The sequence below is a fragment of the Larimichthys crocea genome, chromosome II (assembly GCF_000972845.2).
Source record: "Larimichthys crocea isolate SSNF chromosome II, L_crocea_2.0, whole genome shotgun sequence".
Taxonomy (NCBI): Eukaryota; Metazoa; Chordata; class Actinopteri; family Sciaenidae; genus Larimichthys; species Larimichthys crocea.
Window position 1 is genome coordinate 2,330,878 of NC_040012.1, and position 19,053 is coordinate 2,349,930.

General features: G+C 43.0%; 2 protein-coding genes across 11 annotated transcripts in view; both read left to right on the forward strand.

Moving 5' to 3' along the window:
• The window catches only part of LOC104932573 (rho GTPase-activating protein 12), a 49,252-nt gene extending 32,277 nt beyond the window's left edge, over positions 1–16,975 (forward strand). The window contains exons 3-19 of one of the 7 annotated variants that reach the window (XM_010747835.3): positions 5,894–6,163; positions 7,260–7,466; positions 7,816–7,896; positions 8,324–8,452; positions 8,649–8,711; positions 9,204–9,278; positions 9,944–10,005; positions 10,933–11,014; positions 11,875–11,976; positions 12,182–12,280; positions 12,890–12,992; positions 13,339–13,458; positions 13,912–14,010; positions 14,202–14,279; positions 14,424–14,558; positions 15,037–15,142; positions 15,559–16,975. In XM_010747835.3, the coding sequence (XP_010746137.3) occupies positions 5,894–6,163; positions 7,260–7,466; positions 7,816–7,896; positions 8,324–8,452; positions 8,649–8,711; positions 9,204–9,278; positions 9,944–10,005; positions 10,933–11,014; positions 11,875–11,976; positions 12,182–12,280; positions 12,890–12,992; positions 13,339–13,458; positions 13,912–14,010; positions 14,202–14,279; positions 14,424–14,558; positions 15,037–15,142; positions 15,559–15,733 (1,986 nt within the window). In that variant the 3' untranslated portion in view covers positions 15,734–16,975. The remainder of the gene's footprint in view (positions 1–5,893; positions 6,164–7,259; positions 7,467–7,815; positions 7,897–8,323; positions 8,453–8,648; positions 8,712–9,203; positions 9,279–9,943; positions 10,006–10,932; positions 11,015–11,874; positions 11,977–12,181; positions 12,281–12,889; positions 12,993–13,338; positions 13,459–13,911; positions 14,011–14,201; positions 14,280–14,423; positions 14,559–15,036; positions 15,143–15,558) is intronic. The other 6 variants (XM_019264901.2, XM_010747836.3, XM_010747839.3 and 3 more) reach the window with 6 other exon arrangements.
• A 1,354-nt stretch (positions 16,976–18,329) lies between these two features.
• LOC104935900 (contactin-associated protein-like 4) overlaps positions 18,330–19,053 on the forward strand; it is a 160,709-nt gene continuing 159,985 nt past the window's right edge. For 3 of the 4 annotated variants that reach the window (XM_027291863.1, XM_027291864.1, XM_027291865.1), the window contains exon 1: positions 18,339–18,979. The gene's annotated coding sequence lies outside the window, so the exon portion shown is untranslated. Of the gene's footprint in view, positions 18,980–19,053 lie in introns of all 4 variants that reach the window. The other variant, XM_027291868.1, reaches the window with a different exon arrangement.

A 19,053-nucleotide genomic window follows, 5' to 3' on the forward strand; every position in this document is an offset into this window, starting at 1 on the left:
TAGAGAGAGGGCAGATATTCTCTCTGTTTGTTTTTGTTGGCATGTTTGTTCGTGTACGAACATGCATGTAGGGTATTTGTCTAACACACACACGCTTATAGGTTGGCATCAGACTGCATGTGTGTGTGTGTGTTTATAAGTGTGTGTGTTAATAAGTGTGTATGTTTTGTGTTTTTTATGGTCCGGCTCAGGTATGCAGCAGAACAGGTTCATCTGTGTCAAACAGAAAAGGGGAGGAGAGAGGAGGTAAACATGTGGCGCTCCTCCTCCTCCTCCTCCTCCTCCATGATTGGCCTATCCCTTTTCAGATTTCCCACACTTTGTTGTCAGGCTGCCACCTAAAGGACACTGACGCCTGCACCCTGGGTCAGTCGTGACCTCCCTGACGTTTAAAAACAGAGAAAGCTGTCGTCCTCTTTCAGATTTGGAGTGAACTTGTACTTGTACTAGAGTATTTTCACAGTGTGGTATAAGTACTGTTACTAAAGTAAAAGATCTGGATACTTCTTTCAGCACTGTCACTAATATGATGATACCATAAACAGTATAAAATAACGTATCCATGGCGTCACCCACAGGTTTCTAAAGAGCCGTTGTGAAGCTCAACGTGGTGGATTTGGCCGCCAACATCTAAAAGTGGTCCAAGATGTGTCAATCAAAGCGTCCACGCTCTTAATCCTGCATAACTTTAAGCCTTAATATAATGTGAACAGGTGAGTTGTATATAAATTCACCCTCAGTACAGTTGTCATGAACGGGGAAATTAGCTACAGAGACCAAAACTGTTTTTTGTACCAGGCTGTAAACATGTTTATTTCTGCTGTGAAACATGGGGACTTATGGAGACTGACTCACTTCTGGAGCCAGCCTCAAGTGGACGACAAGAGGAACTGCAGTTTTTTGGCACTTTACCGTGTCAGCTTCACTTCACAGCCACAGAAGCTGTTTAGTTTAATCCAAAAACTCCAGCACAGAGAGGTTTGCTGCTTCTCCGTCTCTCTGAGCTGTAACTCACAGTCAGACAAAATAAGAAATCTCAAAGACAAGAAGTTGAACCACATGATCACCACCGAAAGAACCACGAAACCACGACTGAAACAAACACTGAAAGGACCCGGCCCGGCGGGCTTCACCTGCCGTTTGTTTCTAAAAAGCAAGCCAGCAGTTTCAGAATGACCCCCAGACTTTATGTGAATCAGGACGACGACTCATGAAGTGAACACGGCGTGCTGAATCTCACACCACACTACTCTAAATATAAACAATGTGTTGCCAAAGCATGCAGCCATTTCCGTCTAATATTAGCTGGGATGCATTCAGCGCCTGAAGCAGACCGCTCGGCCTTCTCTGTCTTTGATGCGCTTTATCTCCGGCTGAAGAACACTGGACCAGTTGATTATTATTCCGCCGCCGAGCTGCAGGCGGCACAGATAAGACTATGCAGGTTTCCTATCTGAAACTGGCAGCGTCACTCTCCCTCCTCCTCCTCTTCTCTCCCCGTTAACTTCTGCTCTGGACTTAAAATAGGAAATCAGGAGTGTTGATTGGCTGCTGCAGTGCAGCGTGCCCTCTCGCTCGCTCTGTGCTGCTCACTGCGGACGAGGTGTCGACCTCCGGTGTGATCGAGGCTTATTGGTCGATCAGATCAGCTGGGTTTCTTGATTATTTGTAGGAATACATGAGATTTATCTGGGCTGATAAATGATCAGCTGCTAATTGGAAACTTCTATTAATATGTGTTATTCCCGTAATTAATTATAGCTTATAAATTATCGCTCAGTAATAATTATAGAGTCGGGAAGAAGTCGATTCAGCCAAATATATATGAGTCGTTTTTATCTGACCAGCTACGGCAGCATCAAAACTCAAATATAGAAACCAAATAGGTTCAAAAATACAATAATAATTAATGTTTCTGTTTTATATTGTATGTTCATTATTCTTCAAGGACTAGCTCGATGAGCAGGAGCAACTAAATGTAAGAGTTTCGTTTTTTTGTAGTACAGCAGTGATGCTACTGAAATAAAACTGTGGATATTAGTTCATGATTCAACTTTTTCGCATGGTCTAAGTGTTAAAAAGGCAAAAAAATATATAATAAATCCTAACACCGAGTCACAATACTTGCAGAATAAGAACTGTAACTATAATCTGCATCCAAGTGTTGTGATCGCATCTAATCGGGAGATAAATATATCGTTCCAGTCTGATATAATCATTTTATTTATGTTCTATGGAAGTTTGTGAAGTTATTTTCACGTACTGAACATTTCAAACAGCCGTGACGTCGGTTAGATTTGGTCATGTCGGAGCTATGGAAGGTTAAATCAGCCTTTCTTACACTCAGGTGTGTATGAACCAGAGGTTATGATTTTCTTTGTGAAATACAAAAAATCTTTTTCCGTACGAGCCGTGGGAAGCTGGTCATTGATTATCATCGTCTGAAATAGAAATCCATCTTGTGCATTCCTAAAAACCCAGAAGTCAAAGGGAGAGCAGCAGATCTTCACACTTGAGAACATAAAGCAACTCCCACCGCTCAGCAGCTCTTTAGTACATGCTAACACTTGTACACCTGGCAACCTCTGCTGAAGCACAGTGTACTCTGAGAGAGAGCAGCTCCCTCGATGTAAGAGGTCAACCTTTTAATGTCCCACCGTGGTTCGCCGGTTTGAGAGCGCAGTATTGATTAACTGGTCAGTCTGTTCACACCAGATGTCCAGCACCAGCTGCTCGGCAACGTACCGCTGCTATAATGGAGTCCAGAGACGCCTCGTGCATTTTTAACGAGCACAACCTGGCGGCGCAGACTTTAGTTACATAACGAGTGCTGTTATTCGACATAGCCCGTATTTGCTGCCGTCGTTGGAAGACCTGACTGTGTGGAACGGGTTTTATACACCTTGAATCTTATACCGAGAACGCATCGCAACCTTTTGACCTTTTAAAACCAGTCTGACACGAGGCTGCTACTTGAAATTGCTGCCAAAGTTGCCATTTGAGGATATAAGACATACAATATCCGAACTATTTTCCTTATATTGAGTTGCACCCAGCTGAATCCACACTTAAAAATCCTCCTTAAACCTTATTTCTGTGCCGTCTTCACCTTGAATGAAATAGGTTTGCCGAGTGAAAGGAGGCAGGTTGATGTGAGGTCTGAGCAGGCACGAGTAAACACCGATAACAGATCATCTCGAGTCCTGCACAGGTTTGATAAGGGCTGGAAAATTCGAGCACATATGCCATCAGGTAAACAGGTAGAAATGTTTTCCCGTGCTGGGTGAAAACCACCTCTTAAGACATTTTTGTGGTCAGCTTGTGGAGGTTTCTCACCACTCCAGCAATGTTTATTTTCAGCACAGCTACGGGAGGAAAATGTGGTTTTCGTGGGTTGACACAAGTGGTATACTCACTCACTGGCTTTTTTAACGGTCGATTGACTGCCAGGACTTCCCCTTTGACGGATCCATGGTCTAAATCACATGTTCACGCAGCGTTATACAGGAAGACCACTGAACTGTCGCCACACTGAGCGCAGCGTGCTGTAACTCAAACTCCAAACATTGAGCGGGGGACAATGGCAATGATCCGTCTGAGGAGAAGTATTTTACGAGTGATCTCTGCAAATGAAGACGACGATGTGTTTACTAGTTGCTCACCACCTGAGGTAATATTTTATACATTTTTAACACTTCAGCATTAACTTCTAAGCTGCACTTTGCTTCAGAGTATTCTTTTATTTTGAAAATCTAGTGCTTTGGTTAATGGAAGAAGGTGGACCTTGCAAAGAGTTTTTTCTGACTTCTCACGTCTTCAAAAACATGCAGTAAATGATATATAATGTATAATGCATGCACTGTCCACCTTTTTATTATATCGTGCTGTCGAACAGCAGCTTCTTCCAGCCCGCTGAATATTCGATTTTCGTGGTTACCTCCAGCTGTTTGCTCGACTCCTGCATATTTCATCCCCTATTGATCCCCGTGCAATAAAAACATCACAGAGCCAGTGTTAGGCGGCCTCGGGGCGCTGGCATTATTTATGACTCCCTCTCTCTCTCTCTGTCTCTCTCTCTCTGTCTCTCTGTGCCCTGTCGCTCTGCAGCCAGGCAGCTTCTTTGTAATGCCAGCATGAAATAATCATGACAAGCAGCCCATTGACTGGATCAGTCGTGCGTCAGGGGTTTTGAAGAAAGATGCTCTGTCATCTGAGTCGACATGCTGACTGTACTACAGCCGTGGAAATGTTGTAGTTCGGTCGGAGGCGGGGACTAACTTTGTTGTTCACTTGTCAGCGGGTTAATTCATACCCACAGTCAGCTGATTGTTTTTAAATCATATTTCATCACCTGTCAGGGTGACAGTTGCAGTCACGAAAACTCTCCCTTCTCAGCGGCATAAAAACATTTGTGGTTGTTCAGGTTTCCCGTCCTGTTCAACAGGAACATTTCTGCTGCTGCATCTCGCTCTAACAAGAGACCTGCTTTACCACGTAATTAAAACAGGACCTGAAACGTTCTTCATACTTTTCCTTGTGACCATCACAAGTGGTAGGAGAAGTAGTCTGTGCAGACAGTAAACACGGATACTGGCTGAGTCTGAGGAAGAACAAATGAAGGTGCTATTAGTTTAAAAAGGGACGAGGAAGATGGTGGTTAGATAGTGAACTACATTAAAGTTGTTCATTTTGGAAAGGTTTTGTTTAGTCATCATTACAGATGATTCAAATTCACTAAGATTTATTAATCCTGCTTTACACAGACACGAAACATCCAGATAAATGATACGAGGGAGCTACGTGTGGAAAGGTCTATAAATAAATGATTCATAAACTACAAAAAGGACGAGATCAAAAGAATAAAAACCAAATAAAAGCAGATAAAACATGCACCAAGAGTGACAGTGGTTTAAGGGAAAGGCTGCAGAGCATTTAGCAATCGAATTGCAGGTACAGCGTTACCGCCCTGATTTCAACAGAGAAACTTCACTTGCCAAACTACTCGCTGCTTCGCGGTGGATTTGTTGGTTACTAAAAGTATTGCGATCCGTTTGCTTCAGGGATGATGGTTTTTTTATTGCGTTGTTTACATTTTTCAAGCTTGAACGACATTTGATGCTTCCAGCTTCTCAAATTTTTACGATTTATTGCCTTATCTTGTTGTACTTAATAAATCTAATGAATATTTTTGGGCTTTGGACTGTAAGTCGAACACAAAGACAATTTGAAGACGTCACCTGGAGCTGTTATCTGATTTGTATAGACCAATCATTTAATCACTAGAACAAAAACTCAATGTGATGTTGATGATGCTTGTTAGGTTTCTACATAGCTGCTGTTTTAATACCCCACAATTCAAATGGAATAATTAGGCCACGAGTAGTTTCTCTTTTATCTTTCAGTTTCTTTTCTTTAGGACAGATTTCATCAGTCCTCTGTGTTCTCTGCTGCGAGGATGAGCTCGGACAAACTGTCCTCTGAGGATGCATCTTGATAGTCAGTTTTACTTCCTCATTTCTACCTGACATGGGTCCTTGTCACTCTCAGTTATATAACTGCAGCACTTCCTTCCCCTGTCCTCCTCCTCCTCCTCCTCCTCCTCCTCCTCTGAGTTCATTCAGCTGCTCAGCTCTTTTATTGCCAAGAAAGGCTCTTGTCAGCTTGAAGTACAGTTTTTTTTTTTTTTGACATTTCAGCCATTTCCTTTCTGCTCAAATGCCACGCTGTGTTCAGCACAAACACTGCAAAGACCGACTCCACTCGGAGTTTAGCGGGAACGTGGCATTAACGGTGTTTAAAGTGTCCGTCATGTTGCAGGTGCCGCTGTTGATACATCATGGCATCAAATCCACTCACACTTCCACCTCTCTCTCTTTTTCTTTCTCCCCATCAGACGGTGTCCTCGTCAGGCCCGGGCCGCTCCGAGTCCCCCGTCTACACCAACCTCCAGGAGCTGAAGATCACCCAGAACAACTTGCCCCCTTATCCCTCCGGCTCCCCCATCCACGTGCTGGGCGACTGGGAGACGTTCAAGGACCAGAACGGCAGGCACTTCTACTACAACCGCTCCACCCAGGAGAGGACATGGAAGCCGCCCCGAGCCAAGGACGCCAGCTCTGGGAGCTCCAGAGGAGACAACCACAGCGCAGGAGAGAGCTCTGAGGTATGGACAGAATACATACAGCTTCATGAAGAACTTCCAGTGACAACTCAGGAGTCCGAAAATTAAGGACTAAGCGCTGGATGGTAGTTAAGTCAGTCTTTGACAAATAATTCAGTAACTCAGTCTGAGTTGGCTGTCTGGATTGTCAGCAAGCCTCCAATTTGTCAAATCTGAAAATTATTCATGAGTGACACAGCGAGAACAAGTAAAACAGGAGTGAAACAAAATATTTTCTTGGTTTCTACTGAACATTTTTCTCACATAAAACCTGAGAGAATTCAGATCAAACCTTTTAACAGCAGAGGCCCGTAAAGCTGAGAGGGAAGGCTGTCAATAATGCCACAGGTAGTCGATGGAAAAAGAAGGAATGCTACAGAAATTAAAGAAGTCTTTACAGGTAACAAAGAGGTACACTACCATCTGCGATGAAGTTCACCACCTCTTCATGAGTGCAAACATTTCACCTGACACGTCTCCCCTCCTGTCCGACCGTCTGATACAAAGTTTACGACAAAAACATCTTCGGTTTATCCGAATGGTGAACTGACCCCAAGCTCAAACTTAAAGTCAGAGTCGGAAATTAAATAGAAAACAAAACGCAGCATGCCAGCACTTCATCACATATTCGCGACTGTCTGGTTATTAACAACGCAGCGCAACGTTGTCCTTTCGTCTCTGACGAGTGGAGAAACTCAGACTTCTGACATGAAGTTTGATCACACAGCCTGAACGGATGAACTGATTTAAAAACACGCAGCCTTATTTGATGAGTGACGAATAACTACATGTCCTTTTATGACCAGCTCCCACACACACACACACACTTTGAGTCATCCTGTTTTATTCAAAGGCTGTATAACACTGCCACCTACAGGCAGAAATCAGTCACTGTCACACTGTCCAAAATCAAGCATGAACTTCAGTGATTTTTAGCTCTCTCTTGGGTCTTCTGGTTGTCTTTACTGTATCAAAGTGGTGTTGTTTTCTGTTGATTTACTGGCTGTGGGTGCATGACTGTCTCCTCTCCTCTGTAACTCCACGGTGAAAAAAAGATTCCCTCTCTTTTCTCCTCTCTCTCTTTTTTTTCCAATCGCAGACCACTCCTCTCTCGCTCTCGCCGTCTTTCCTTCCCTTCCTCTCGCTCTCCATCGGTCGACTCCAGCCTCTGTCGTCGGAGGACACCTGCTTCAGCGCGTACTCTAGCCAGTCAGACAGTCAGTATGGCTCGCCGCCACGTGGCTGGTCGGAGGAGATGGACGAGTACGGACACACGCTGTATGTCAGCGACTATACTAATGAGAAGGTACCGGCTGCATGGGGGCTGATCTCTCTTTATTGTGGTGGTTTCTGGGAATGCATGCAGGACTTTGGGGTGATTTATGGGAAATTTCCTTCACATTGATCTGGCAGAGTTGTAACAGAACGATTGATGATGCATGATTATGCAAGATTATCACTGAAAATGTGCCACAGAAGTCCAAAATAAAGATTTATTGTGCAGATTTAAAGAAAAGATGTAAGAGTCACTACTTTGATATGAAAAAAAGGCTAAAAAAATGAAGTTTAATGTTACGCCTCACATACTTTAGTCATGTCAGGACTCGCACTAATGAGTCTTGTGTTTCTCCTGTTGTCCGTGTGTGCGCCGCCAGTGGTTAAAACACATTGACGAGCAGGGCAGGCCGTATTACTACAGTGCAGATGGTTCAAGGTCAGAATGGGAGTTGCCAAAGGTAAGAGTGTGTTGCGTTACTTACAGTTTCACAAACCGATGCTGTCCTGCATGTGTACAGCTTCAAATGGCCGCTACTAAAAGGTGAACGTCCACGCCCCGAAAATAATGTGATGAAACATCAGTAAGGCTGAAAAAAACATTCTCATGTTTAGTCATAAACCTGGGAGTAAAAATCAAAATAAAGTTAATTAGTCATAATTAACTTAGTTTTTAGGACTAAAATGTTTTGTAGAGATACTGTCGTGTGACGTGTAAATATGTGGCATGACTTTGTATGTACTGATTTATTTAAATGAGGCTGCTGGTCTTTATGGTGATTACTGAGTAACATATTCAGTTATAACAGCACTTATGTGTGTGTATTTGCATTAGGCAGAGTTAAAAGTATATTCATACGGTATATTTCCCCGTTCGCTCTCTCCCAGTTCAACCACTCCCCCCCTCAGCCGTCTGGAGACGCTCCAAAGAGTCGCAGTCTGGACAGGAAACACGTGGAGCCCATCGTCCTGACCAAGTGGAGACACAGCGCCTACGTCCAAGACCCCAACGACAAGGTCTGACAGCCAAGTCTGCAAACAACAGACTTAAGACGAGCTCCACTGTTAGATACTTAATTTCACAACAAGCAAAAAAAAATCTTCCACAGAAAAAGTAAATTTGAATGATTCTCATTTCACCTGTGTACGAGCTGTGATGTGACGTGTTCGCTGGTGAGTCCAGAGTCTCATTTGTAGACTGGTTGCTTTGCAGCGGCTGTTAAAAACCAGGCGTTTCCGCGCAGGCTCTGCCCGCCCACACCCGTACAAACACCAAGTCAGTAACCTGTTGGAGCGACCACTCAGCGCCTTGTCCTTTTTGTTTTTAATCTGAGCACACAAATCAGCTTGCATGTCACAAATCACGCAGCAGGGAGTAGTGATTACATCCTCATCAGTTGATTGAGCCTTGAATCATTCCAACGAGAAACTGAACGTTTAATCATGAACTCCTATATTTAAGGGTTTGGCCACGATGATGCTGAAATGATTTATCCTAAAAAAAGATGGAGTAGTTTGAGGTAGCAGCATGAGCGTTATGATAAATACCTGCCTCCACATCTAATTAACAATCCATCTGTGCCTCCCGGATGTCACGCAGGTACTCGACACACTCTGCAGCATTAATCTCACCGCTAATTCCCATCACACTCGTTCATCTGCCTGTGTCTTCTTAACCTCTCATCATCTTCTCATTAACCCTTTTTTTGTTGTTAGTCCATGTCACAGTTTGTTTGTTCATTCTTTCCCATCCTTGTCTCCTCACTAGGACGCTCCTCTGGGCCCAAAGCCCACCACTCCTGACTCTGACTCCTGCCCTTCGTCTCCCAAGCCCCCCACCTCTGTTAGTACTCACCCCTTTTTACCACGCATGCTCACAACCACCCGGCAGGCTCCGTCCTGCATCCCAGGTTGTGCAGGAAAAAAAACACACGTTGCCGCTTATTGCAGGGTTTCTACACAGATGTGGAAAATGTGGCGTCGGCTCTGATATTTGAAAGACAAAACAAAGCTTTATATAGCTGCGGAAAAAAAAGAACAAATTTGAAGTTGAGCCTGTGTAGAATCCCTGTTAATCAGCAGTGCTGATGGGTAACATTACCCAAGGATTTGCTTGGATTTGTCAAGAAACGTTTGGATAAATTGTTTGTTCCCGGGTGCGTTGATCGTCTGTTTTGCCCCCCAAAAAAATCTCTGACTGAATGCAGCACAAGTAGTTCTAGTATTTAGATTGAATTTATCTTAATCTGATGTCACTTTCTAGTGCTTAGTCACTCGTCTGTCTTGAGTGGGAATGATGACAATCGTCTGAAAGCTGTTTTTGTTCCGGTGGCGGGGTGTTTTGTGAGTGGTGGCGGTGTTTTTAATAATGAAGTGACACAATATTCAGCAGCTTTCTCTCTCTCTCGTCATTCTGCTGTGGTTGTTAATCATAGTTTAAGTGATTGATGAGTGTGTAACCTGCATCTTTAAAGTGTGCTCTAATGCTTTTCTTTTCTGTCTCTCCAGCCATCTGAAAAGTGCGGCGTGCTGAACGTGACAAAGATCACTGAGCACGGCAAGAAAGTGCGGTGAGTAGCGCCGAGTGTTTGGCAGGAACTGGAGCGAAAGTTGGTTTTAAAGATTCCCTGTGAAGATTTAGTTCTCTGCAGTGCTATGGAGCAATATTTTAGAAGTGGAACCAGTTCAGTTTGCATTTTTTGGATGTATTATTCATCGGACACTTTACAATCCTTCACTTCACTTCAAGGTAGAAGAAGTAGAGTGCAGTATCGTCGACATAGATATGAACAGTACTTTGCAAACGTTTCATGTGGAAGCAAAATACATTGAATATATTTGTGAGGACTCAGGGCGACATGTAAACATAACCTTTGTTTGTTTACAACGCAACTCTACAAGCATGACTTAAAAGAAATATATATATTTGTTTAGGTCTGTCCCCATAATCCCAAAAAAAAGAAAAACATCTAGCAACTAAGTGTTAGGCCAACATTGTTTAATAAAAAAAAGTATTTTCACATTTTCTGTCAGGAGGTGAGACATCCTGGATGCTGCACAATTAGTAGAAATACCAATATGATTTAAATATAAAGGGCAATATCCAGATCACAGAAGCTTCAGTTTTTCTGATGAAGGTAAAATGTGTCACCCAAACAGACCCCAACAAATGTCATATTATCAAGTTTTTTTTAGTGATAATGAAAACTGTGATGGATGAGGAATCATAATATTTTACCATATCATGCAGCTCTGTTTTCAACATAAAATGTTTTTTAAATAAGAAGTTCTCGCACACATCAGTGTTGATTTTGTACACAAACCGGTCGAACCTTTCTAGATAAACAAGACTAAGAACCTGTCCAAGATTTTGATGCTTGACAGCCTAAATATTTGGACTATCATCATCCAAAATATGTTTTGTGTTGATACTTAGCCTTAATGCTGGGACTGATCTACTGTCAGTGCTCACAGTGTTCATGAACTGTCTGTTGCAGGAAGAACTGGACTTCCTCCTGGACTGTGCTCCAAGGATCCACGTTGCTATTTGCCAAAGGCCAAGGAGGCGGGACCAGCTGGGTTAGTGACAACAACCTTTTCCTGGGGGGGCAAAAAAAAAGAGGTTGTTTGATAAAAACACAGCAAGTTCCTGTGTGTATGTCGGCATATTTTATTGACTAGACGCTGAGGAAGAGTCTCTGTGCTGTGCTGCTCTTTCACATTCAAGGACCTCCAGTGTGTTTTCAGCGGTTTGTCAGGTCACTGGACGGGAGTTGGGGTTGACATTTCTCTCTTCTACATGTTTCCTTTCTCTGTCTTCATCCCCCTCCATCCTCCCATGCAGCCATACTACCACAGTGGCTCCTTCCCTGAATTTCTCCTGTCACTGTTGAGTAGCTGGAGGCCGTCCGCTAAGAAACGTCCTGCTGTCTCCTATGGCTGCTCTGAGCTCGACAGAGCCTCCTCTGTATGTGCTTCCTCCTTCCTTTTGTGTGCTTCTCTTCTCTCCTCGTCTGCATGCCACCTCCCTGCTGTCTGTCATGCTCTGACCCCAACCCCTCTGTGTGTTTATTAGCCACCGGCATGAAGCGGGAATACTCTGGCTTGATTGGTTTTAGATGGAGTTTAATCAGAGAGCTGTTTTCTTAGAAATGGAGACGTCGTAAAGGTCAGGTGTTCATAAGATGGAGGTCTGTAGGGGTGTGGTAGGGTGGTGTCATGCTTTCTGATTACATGGTGCATGACGCACAGGAAGGACTACTTTGAGTTTGTAGCTGCATGTAGGCGGAGATGACCAGAAAGGTAAATCCAGACTATTATCCAGATGTCATGTTTATTCTCATTGACACACCTTGTTGCATGGTTAAGCACTGACAATACAAACAGGCCCTCCGTGTGCTGATCTGCCCTCCTTTGATTCTTCTCCTGTCTCTGTCCAGTTTGGAGGCGGTCAGTCCAAACCAGAGTTCACCGTGGATCTGAGGGGCGGCTCGGTGGAGTGGGCGTCCAAAGACAAGTCCAGCAAGAAACACGTGATAGAGGTGGGGACAGAACTCAAACTTTGCATTTGTGTTTTTTTGTGTGATAGGCTGGTGTAGAGGTGTAGTTTCAGACATAATGGTTCGCCTTCGTACTCCTTTCTATGATTTAAGCAGCTTAACTCCCAAAGACTAAATATCAAAGATGCTTCTGCCTTACATAGATGATTGTTGGTACTGATTTATTTTGTCTCTCTCCTGGCTGCAGCTGAAGACTCGTCAGGGCACGGAGCTGCTGATCCAGTCAGAAAACGATGGCGTGATCAGCGAATGGTACCGAGCACTGCAGGACACCATCAGCACCCACGTGAGGACCGACACCTTTCACCAAGTGCCAGAATGTTTTCCTCAGATTGGACTCACATGAAGCAGACCAATCAGTGCCAAGAGCCGAGAAAACACACAGTTTAGCCTGTGACTGCACTTGATTGGAAGACGGCCAAACATTTTGTTGGTGGAAACTTCCCAAAAAATAGCCCAGATTCTCACAACACACCCAAACTTTAACTTGCCCGATTGAATAATTGCCAGATTGCGCAGTATTAAAGTTAGTCTGGAAACATGAAGATTTGATATGCAGCTTTAAATGCATCAGTCAGGTTTGTTTGCAGGATAATGAAGACGAAATGTTGGACAAACGGTTACTCTGAAACACTTGGAGAGTAAAATTATTCATGAAAAAGCTCAAACCTCTAAACTCACCATGAACAAAACTGCATAAGAATGAGAATAGTTTCAAGAACAACTCTGGAAGTTCAGCTGCTGTTTGTCTGAATCAGTTTCACCCGTAATCACAGGAGATAAAAAAACGATTTGTTTCATTGCGCCGAGAGTCTAAAGGTGCAGCAGGTCGAGGTTTTTACAACCATTGCTTTATTTCCCCATTTGTTTGTCTGTGTGTGTGTGTGTGTGTTAGGCCTGGGAGTCTGACGAGGCCATTGAAGAGGACATGCCGGAGTCGCCTGGTGCAGAGAAACATGACAGGGAGAAAGAAAACAGAGACTCAAAGAAAGGCCGAGGTCTGTGTGATGTCAAACAAACATTCAAACATTTTTCATATTAACGATTAAAGTACTTCATCAAAACATGGATAAAACTGATAATAAAGCATCCAAAGTGAGAGATTTAAGAGCTGAATGATTGAGAAAATAAACCAAGAGAGCAGGAACACATTACACATCACAGAAAATGAAAGCAAACTTTGGACAGCAAAGTTTCTCTTTGGCTCCGCGCCCTGACTTACCCTTTAAAAGAACTGCTTATCAGTTTCACTCCCTCAAAAACACGGAGCGGCCGTCATGTCGATCAGCGTGTTGAAACGAGCGATCAGCTCGAACAATGTCCTGTCCAATCTCTCCACCGCAGCCATGAAGACCTCCACCAGCATGGACGGCTCCGACAACAAGAAGACCAGACACAAGCTGAAAAAGTTCCTGACCCGCCGGCCGACCCTGCAGGCTGTCAGAGACAAGGGATACATCAAAGGTACCAGAGTGTATATTTGTACTATTGTAACCACAGATCAATTTGTTCCAACCATTTTATTCCTTTTTTCATTCATATCTCTACATTTTCTTTTACATTTAAATTGGATTAAAAGTTTCTTCAACTTAAACGATCCTATTTTTATTTAATTTATCATCCAGCGAGCCAGTTTCGCCCACAGGAATCAGGAAAAGTTCATGTTTTATAGTTCTATAATGACTAACTGGGAAAAGTTTTATAATTCTAGTCATTTTATACATTTTCTACATCAAGGTTTTTGGCCTGCGTGACATTTAAAAGCCCACAGGCAGGAAACCTTCCTTTCTTTTATGTCTAATAGAAAGTAATAAGACACAGGGAGGCTCTGAGCGCCTTTATAAAGCACGTACTGCAACAAAAAAACGAGGACTTCGGGCTGTTTCGTGACGTCTTTTCTCCCTTCTGTGTCCTCAGATCAAGTGTTCGGCTGCAGCCTGTCGAGTTTGTGTCACAGGGAGAACAGCACGGTGCCCAGCTTCGTCAGGACGTGCATCGACCACGTGGAGAACAACGGTGGGTTAGAACGTGTCACTTTAAGTGATCCGTGTGTGTTATAAAAGAAGGGTGAGGTTTATATTGCCTCGTGATAACACGGGAAGGGTTTGACCGAAGTCTTCCGGCGCTCGACGCAAATAAAAACAAACCGTCAGAGTAATTTTCAGATATTAGTGAGCTGATGTTTTTCCTCTCATGATCCCCTGCAGGTCTGTGTATAGACGGGCTGTACAGAGTCAGTGGAAATCTGGCTGTCATACAAAAACTACGCTTTGCTGTCAATCACGGTAAGTGACTGCTTCCCGGAGCTGCTTCTCTTCAGTAGTAAAAGGTTGTTTAGAAGTCATTCCCACTCGAGTTCCTGTCGGTTTCTTGTCACGTAAGCTGTTCAAAGCGTCTGTTGACTGGAAGCTTTTTGTGCCCGCGTCCAGATGAGAAGGTGAACCTCGTCGACGGGAAGTGGGAGGACATCCACGTGACCACCGGAGCTTTGAAGATGTACTTCAGGGAGCTGCCGGAGCCGCTCTTCACCTACGCCTTCTTCCACGACTTTGTCAGCGCCATCAGTACGTGTTACGCTCTGACATCTGCATTCATTCATGTATTAACTCACAGCCTGAAGTGGATGTAGTTTGTCTTACAAAGTTTGTTGTCAGCCTCAGCAAGATTTTGCTGCAGAACCCAGGAGCTCTTTATTGAGAGATGATAGTTACTGATTTTGTGCTTATTCAAATAATTTAAACTAAACGCAGGGAGATATTAAATTGTAAAACTTTTTATTTGAATGCTTTTGCCCCCTCAAAATAAAATTACATTGTTTTGGAAGCTTGCATGGACCACTAAGGGCCCCAAACCTCACTTAGGAAACCACTTAACCCGGGAGCAGTGAAAGCCAATAGCAATCTAATAAACTACGAGCGTCGAGGGACACTTTACCAGCACTGCATTAGTGAAACAGCAAGAGATGCTCTGGAAAGAGAGTAACTGTGAGGTGGCTCAGATTGTTCTTTGATATATATACGCCGTGTTTTCTGTTTTCTGCAGAGATTCCAGACTACAAGTATCGAGTTCAGTCCATCAAAGAGTTGGTCAGACAGCTGCCCAAGCCCAACCACGACACCATGCAGGCTCTCTTCAAACACCTCAGGAAGTGAGACAAAGAAACTATATGTTTATCACATAAAGATATTAGATTCTAATTGTTTTTTTTTTAATTACCTGATTGTTTTGTCAACATGTCAGGAAATAATGAAAAAACTTAATTATAAATATCTTTTCAACCTGTTACGTAAAAGTCAAAGATGTTGAAGAAAATCAAATTCTCACATCAGTACTGTTGTTTTCTGATGATATATCAGTTAATTGGCTAATTATTTGACCTCCATATAAACTTTATACATCTTTAGTGATGTTTAATCAGAGATGATAATTACTGTACAGCCCCGCAGGCACCAAACACAGTAAATAATGATCTTTAAATAAATCGAGGGTCATCTCCGCTGTCAGCTAGCAGTCTGTTCAGATTTTATGACTCACAAAATCGCCGTGTCTTCCTTGTTCCTCCAGGGTGATCGACCACGGCGAGGAAAACCGTATGACCACCCAGAGCGTGGCCATCGTGTTCGGCCCCACGCTGCTGCGGCCTGAAACGGAGACCTGGAACATGGCGGTCCACATGGTCTACCAGAACCAGATAGTGGAGCTAATACTGCTGGAGTACGAGAACATATTCGGCAGGTAGAAAGAGACACGCCGGAGGATGAGCCTCTTTTTATTTTTGTTCACTCCCAACGCAGAGCTCTTCCTTTACTCACCGCGGCCCTGCCAAAAAAGAAAAAAGAACAGCCCGGCCTGGCTCGGCTCCGCTCGGGTGTGTGGGGGCGTGGGGTGCAGCTTCTCTTCATCTCAAACCAACATGCGTTCACCGGCTTTCTCCAATCTTGCAACCTCCTGACCAACGCCACGTTAAAATATGTCGTGAACCAAAACATAGCTCTAACAAACTAGCGACCAAAACAAAGAAAAAGTTTTAGACTCTTTGCACTTTTCAGTATCTCGTTTTCTCCTGCAGCTGCGTTTGTGCCACTTTACTGCAAAGGCGACGTTCCTCCTGACCCGACACTGGATTCCTAAACGTAAAATACGGGCCAAAATAAAGCCTCTTGACTACTGCACAGACTGACTGAGACCAAAGGAGCCTCAGCAGGAGCCTCGATTACAGAGGAGACGTCAGTATTGGAGGTTGGAGGTGGAGGTGCACCCTGTATGTCCTGTACTGTATATCCGATGACCTGTATCACCACACTGGGGAACCGACAGAAGAAACCAAACTGCTGTGCTTGGCTTTAGACGTTTAGCCACTACCAGAAGCAGCAGACGGAGGAGGGGGGATGATTTATTTCGGAGCTTTATGTCATAAAGAACATTATCTGCTCTCTCTCTCTGTCTTCCCCTCCACCTCTCTCTGAATTCTCTCTCTCCTTCTTATTTCTGCTTCCTGAAATACTGGACCGGGGTCCTCTGAACACAAAGGAGGTTATAACTCTGTATTATATATCTCTGCATGCCACTTTCTCCATTTGGCTTTAAGAACAAATCATCTCGCAGCAGTCAGAACTTAAAAAAACAACAACAAAGAAACGGTACTCGGCTGTGTCTTTCCTCGACTCGTGGATATGAAATGTTTTAGACATTGAACTCCAGCGATAAATCTGTACAGTGTTTTAATGTGCGTGCATGTGGATGTGGGACCGGGGTGGACGGACGGATGAATGGATCTAATGATGATATATTGTACAAACAGTAAATATAAGTATGTCTGGAGTGTTTAAAAATATGATATGAGGGAGGAATCGTGTAACCGACAGATGCGAGGAATAAAGTTATGAACTGGGGATGTGGAGGTTTACCTGTGTGTCAGGTAAATTGAAGATTGTGAACTGTAACTGGAATAAAGACCTCTAATCTAAGAGCTATTCCAAAAGGAGATATTCTTCATGTCATGTTCTTTAATGTCCGGGGATGCTGCGTGAATCGGTAGAAGGAAGATGCAGGTGATGATCTGCTGTGGCGACCTCTAACGGGAAGAGCTGGGGGTGGAAGGAGATGTATTAAGTGTCCAGCTGTGCTCAGTGTGAAGGTCAAGAGCTCGCCGCCAAAACTGGAGAAAGTAAATCGAAATGTTAGAAGTGATGTGAAGAAAAGAAAAATCCAACCGCTAAGTCAAAAAATCTTAAATTTTGAGCCAAAGTTTGACTTTATTCTTGATTTACTGCCACTGTTGATTTAGAAAGTCAAACTTTGTATTTGTTTTCATAAATTTGACATACTATGTTATTATTCTGACCTGTAAATCAAAATTCTTTGTCTCATATTGGCTTTAGTTATGATAAATTTGACTTAATATCTTGTATACGTGGTGGCACAGTGGGTTCAAACCTCGGCTGGAGTTTGCATGTTCTCCCTGTGTCTGTGCTCCTCCCAAAGACATGCACTTAGTAGATTAATCGGTGACTCTAAAGTGTGAAGGTGAATTGTTTGTCTCTCTGTGCCCTGTGATAACCTGGCAACTCGTGCCGGGTGCACCGGACATCTCGCTTCGCCCAGCTGGGCAGCTGTTATTTATGACTTCAGATGGTTGAAGTTTCGACATTGTATATCATAATATACTATATCAATTTACTCTCTCTGTCAGGAGCAGTACACTGCCATGAAAAGAGACTGCTATCATACATGTACATTTACTTATTAGACTGATATTATATGAACGTCGTACCATGTAAATCTCATACTGTTACAACCTTTCTTAGTTTATTGACATTATTTATCACCGCGAGATGCTCTGATACATCCTGAGGCTTCAGTCGGTAACTTTTTATTCTCCAGTTATTTATTTAATTAGCACTTGTTTTGTGTTTTGTGACACAGCCTTCATTAAGGTTATTAAACACACCTGAGATTTTCATGATAATGATAATGCTAATGAGCTTGGAAGCGAGCCACAGGATGAAGAGGCCTGGAGGAGAGGAGTGGTACCCTCGAAGGGAGGAAGATGAGCGGCGTCTCCGTCACATCTGTTGTTTGTTTAAACGTGTTGCTGAAGATGCGTTCATGTCGCAGTACTGCAGTGTAAAAATACTCTATTACACCTTAAAGTATGTATTGTAATACACTTGAAGTTACTGGATTACATATGTGATGCATCATGTTAATGCTGCATCTGGTAGATTTGGGGCTAATTTAAGTTACTGCGGGTTAACACAGTTTATAATAATATATCATTATTTATGGCTTGATTAATATTTTGTATCTAAATCTGTAAACAGATGATAGGTGGTGCTCCTGCAGCAGCAGCAAGCTGGTTATAAATGTAGAAAAATAAATGAACAGCAGTTATTATGACTTTAAATCAATATGAAGTTCACTGAGAAAGCTTAAAATGAGTTTGTAGCACAAATATTAACAGAATAAAATGATAATATTTGATGTAAAGTGCCGTTTTTAGCCACATAACCTAACAAACTTAGCATGGGGTGACGGTTTTAAGAGAAAAGGAGTTAAAATCCTCTTTTTAACTTTATTATTTTAACTAGAATTAAGACGTAGGGAAGATGTGATGAAGACAGATCATTTGTAAAAACGTAATAAAGTGTGAAAACGGGAATAAATCGACATATTTTCGTGTTTGGTGCTAGCGCAGGTTAGCTTAGCTTAGCTTAGCTTCAGCCGTTGGTTTGTGCTAAGCTAACCCACCTGTACAGGTAACTTCCGGCACATTTTGAATAATAAATAAACAAACCCAGCAAAGAAACAGACAGGAGATCGGTGGACTAAGCTGCAATAAGTCTCTGTGGACGTTTTTATTTTATTTATTTCAAATTTTTTTGATTTTTTTGGGGTAACCGTTAAAACCTAACGGCCGTTAGCATAAGCTAACCAACCGTTACCTAGCAACTAAAAGCTACAACTACACCTTTCTTCCCTGCAGGTGAGTGTTTGATTAATATTTACACATTAACCTGACTATAGTTAATTAGAAACTAATTATATAGTTTGAATCGT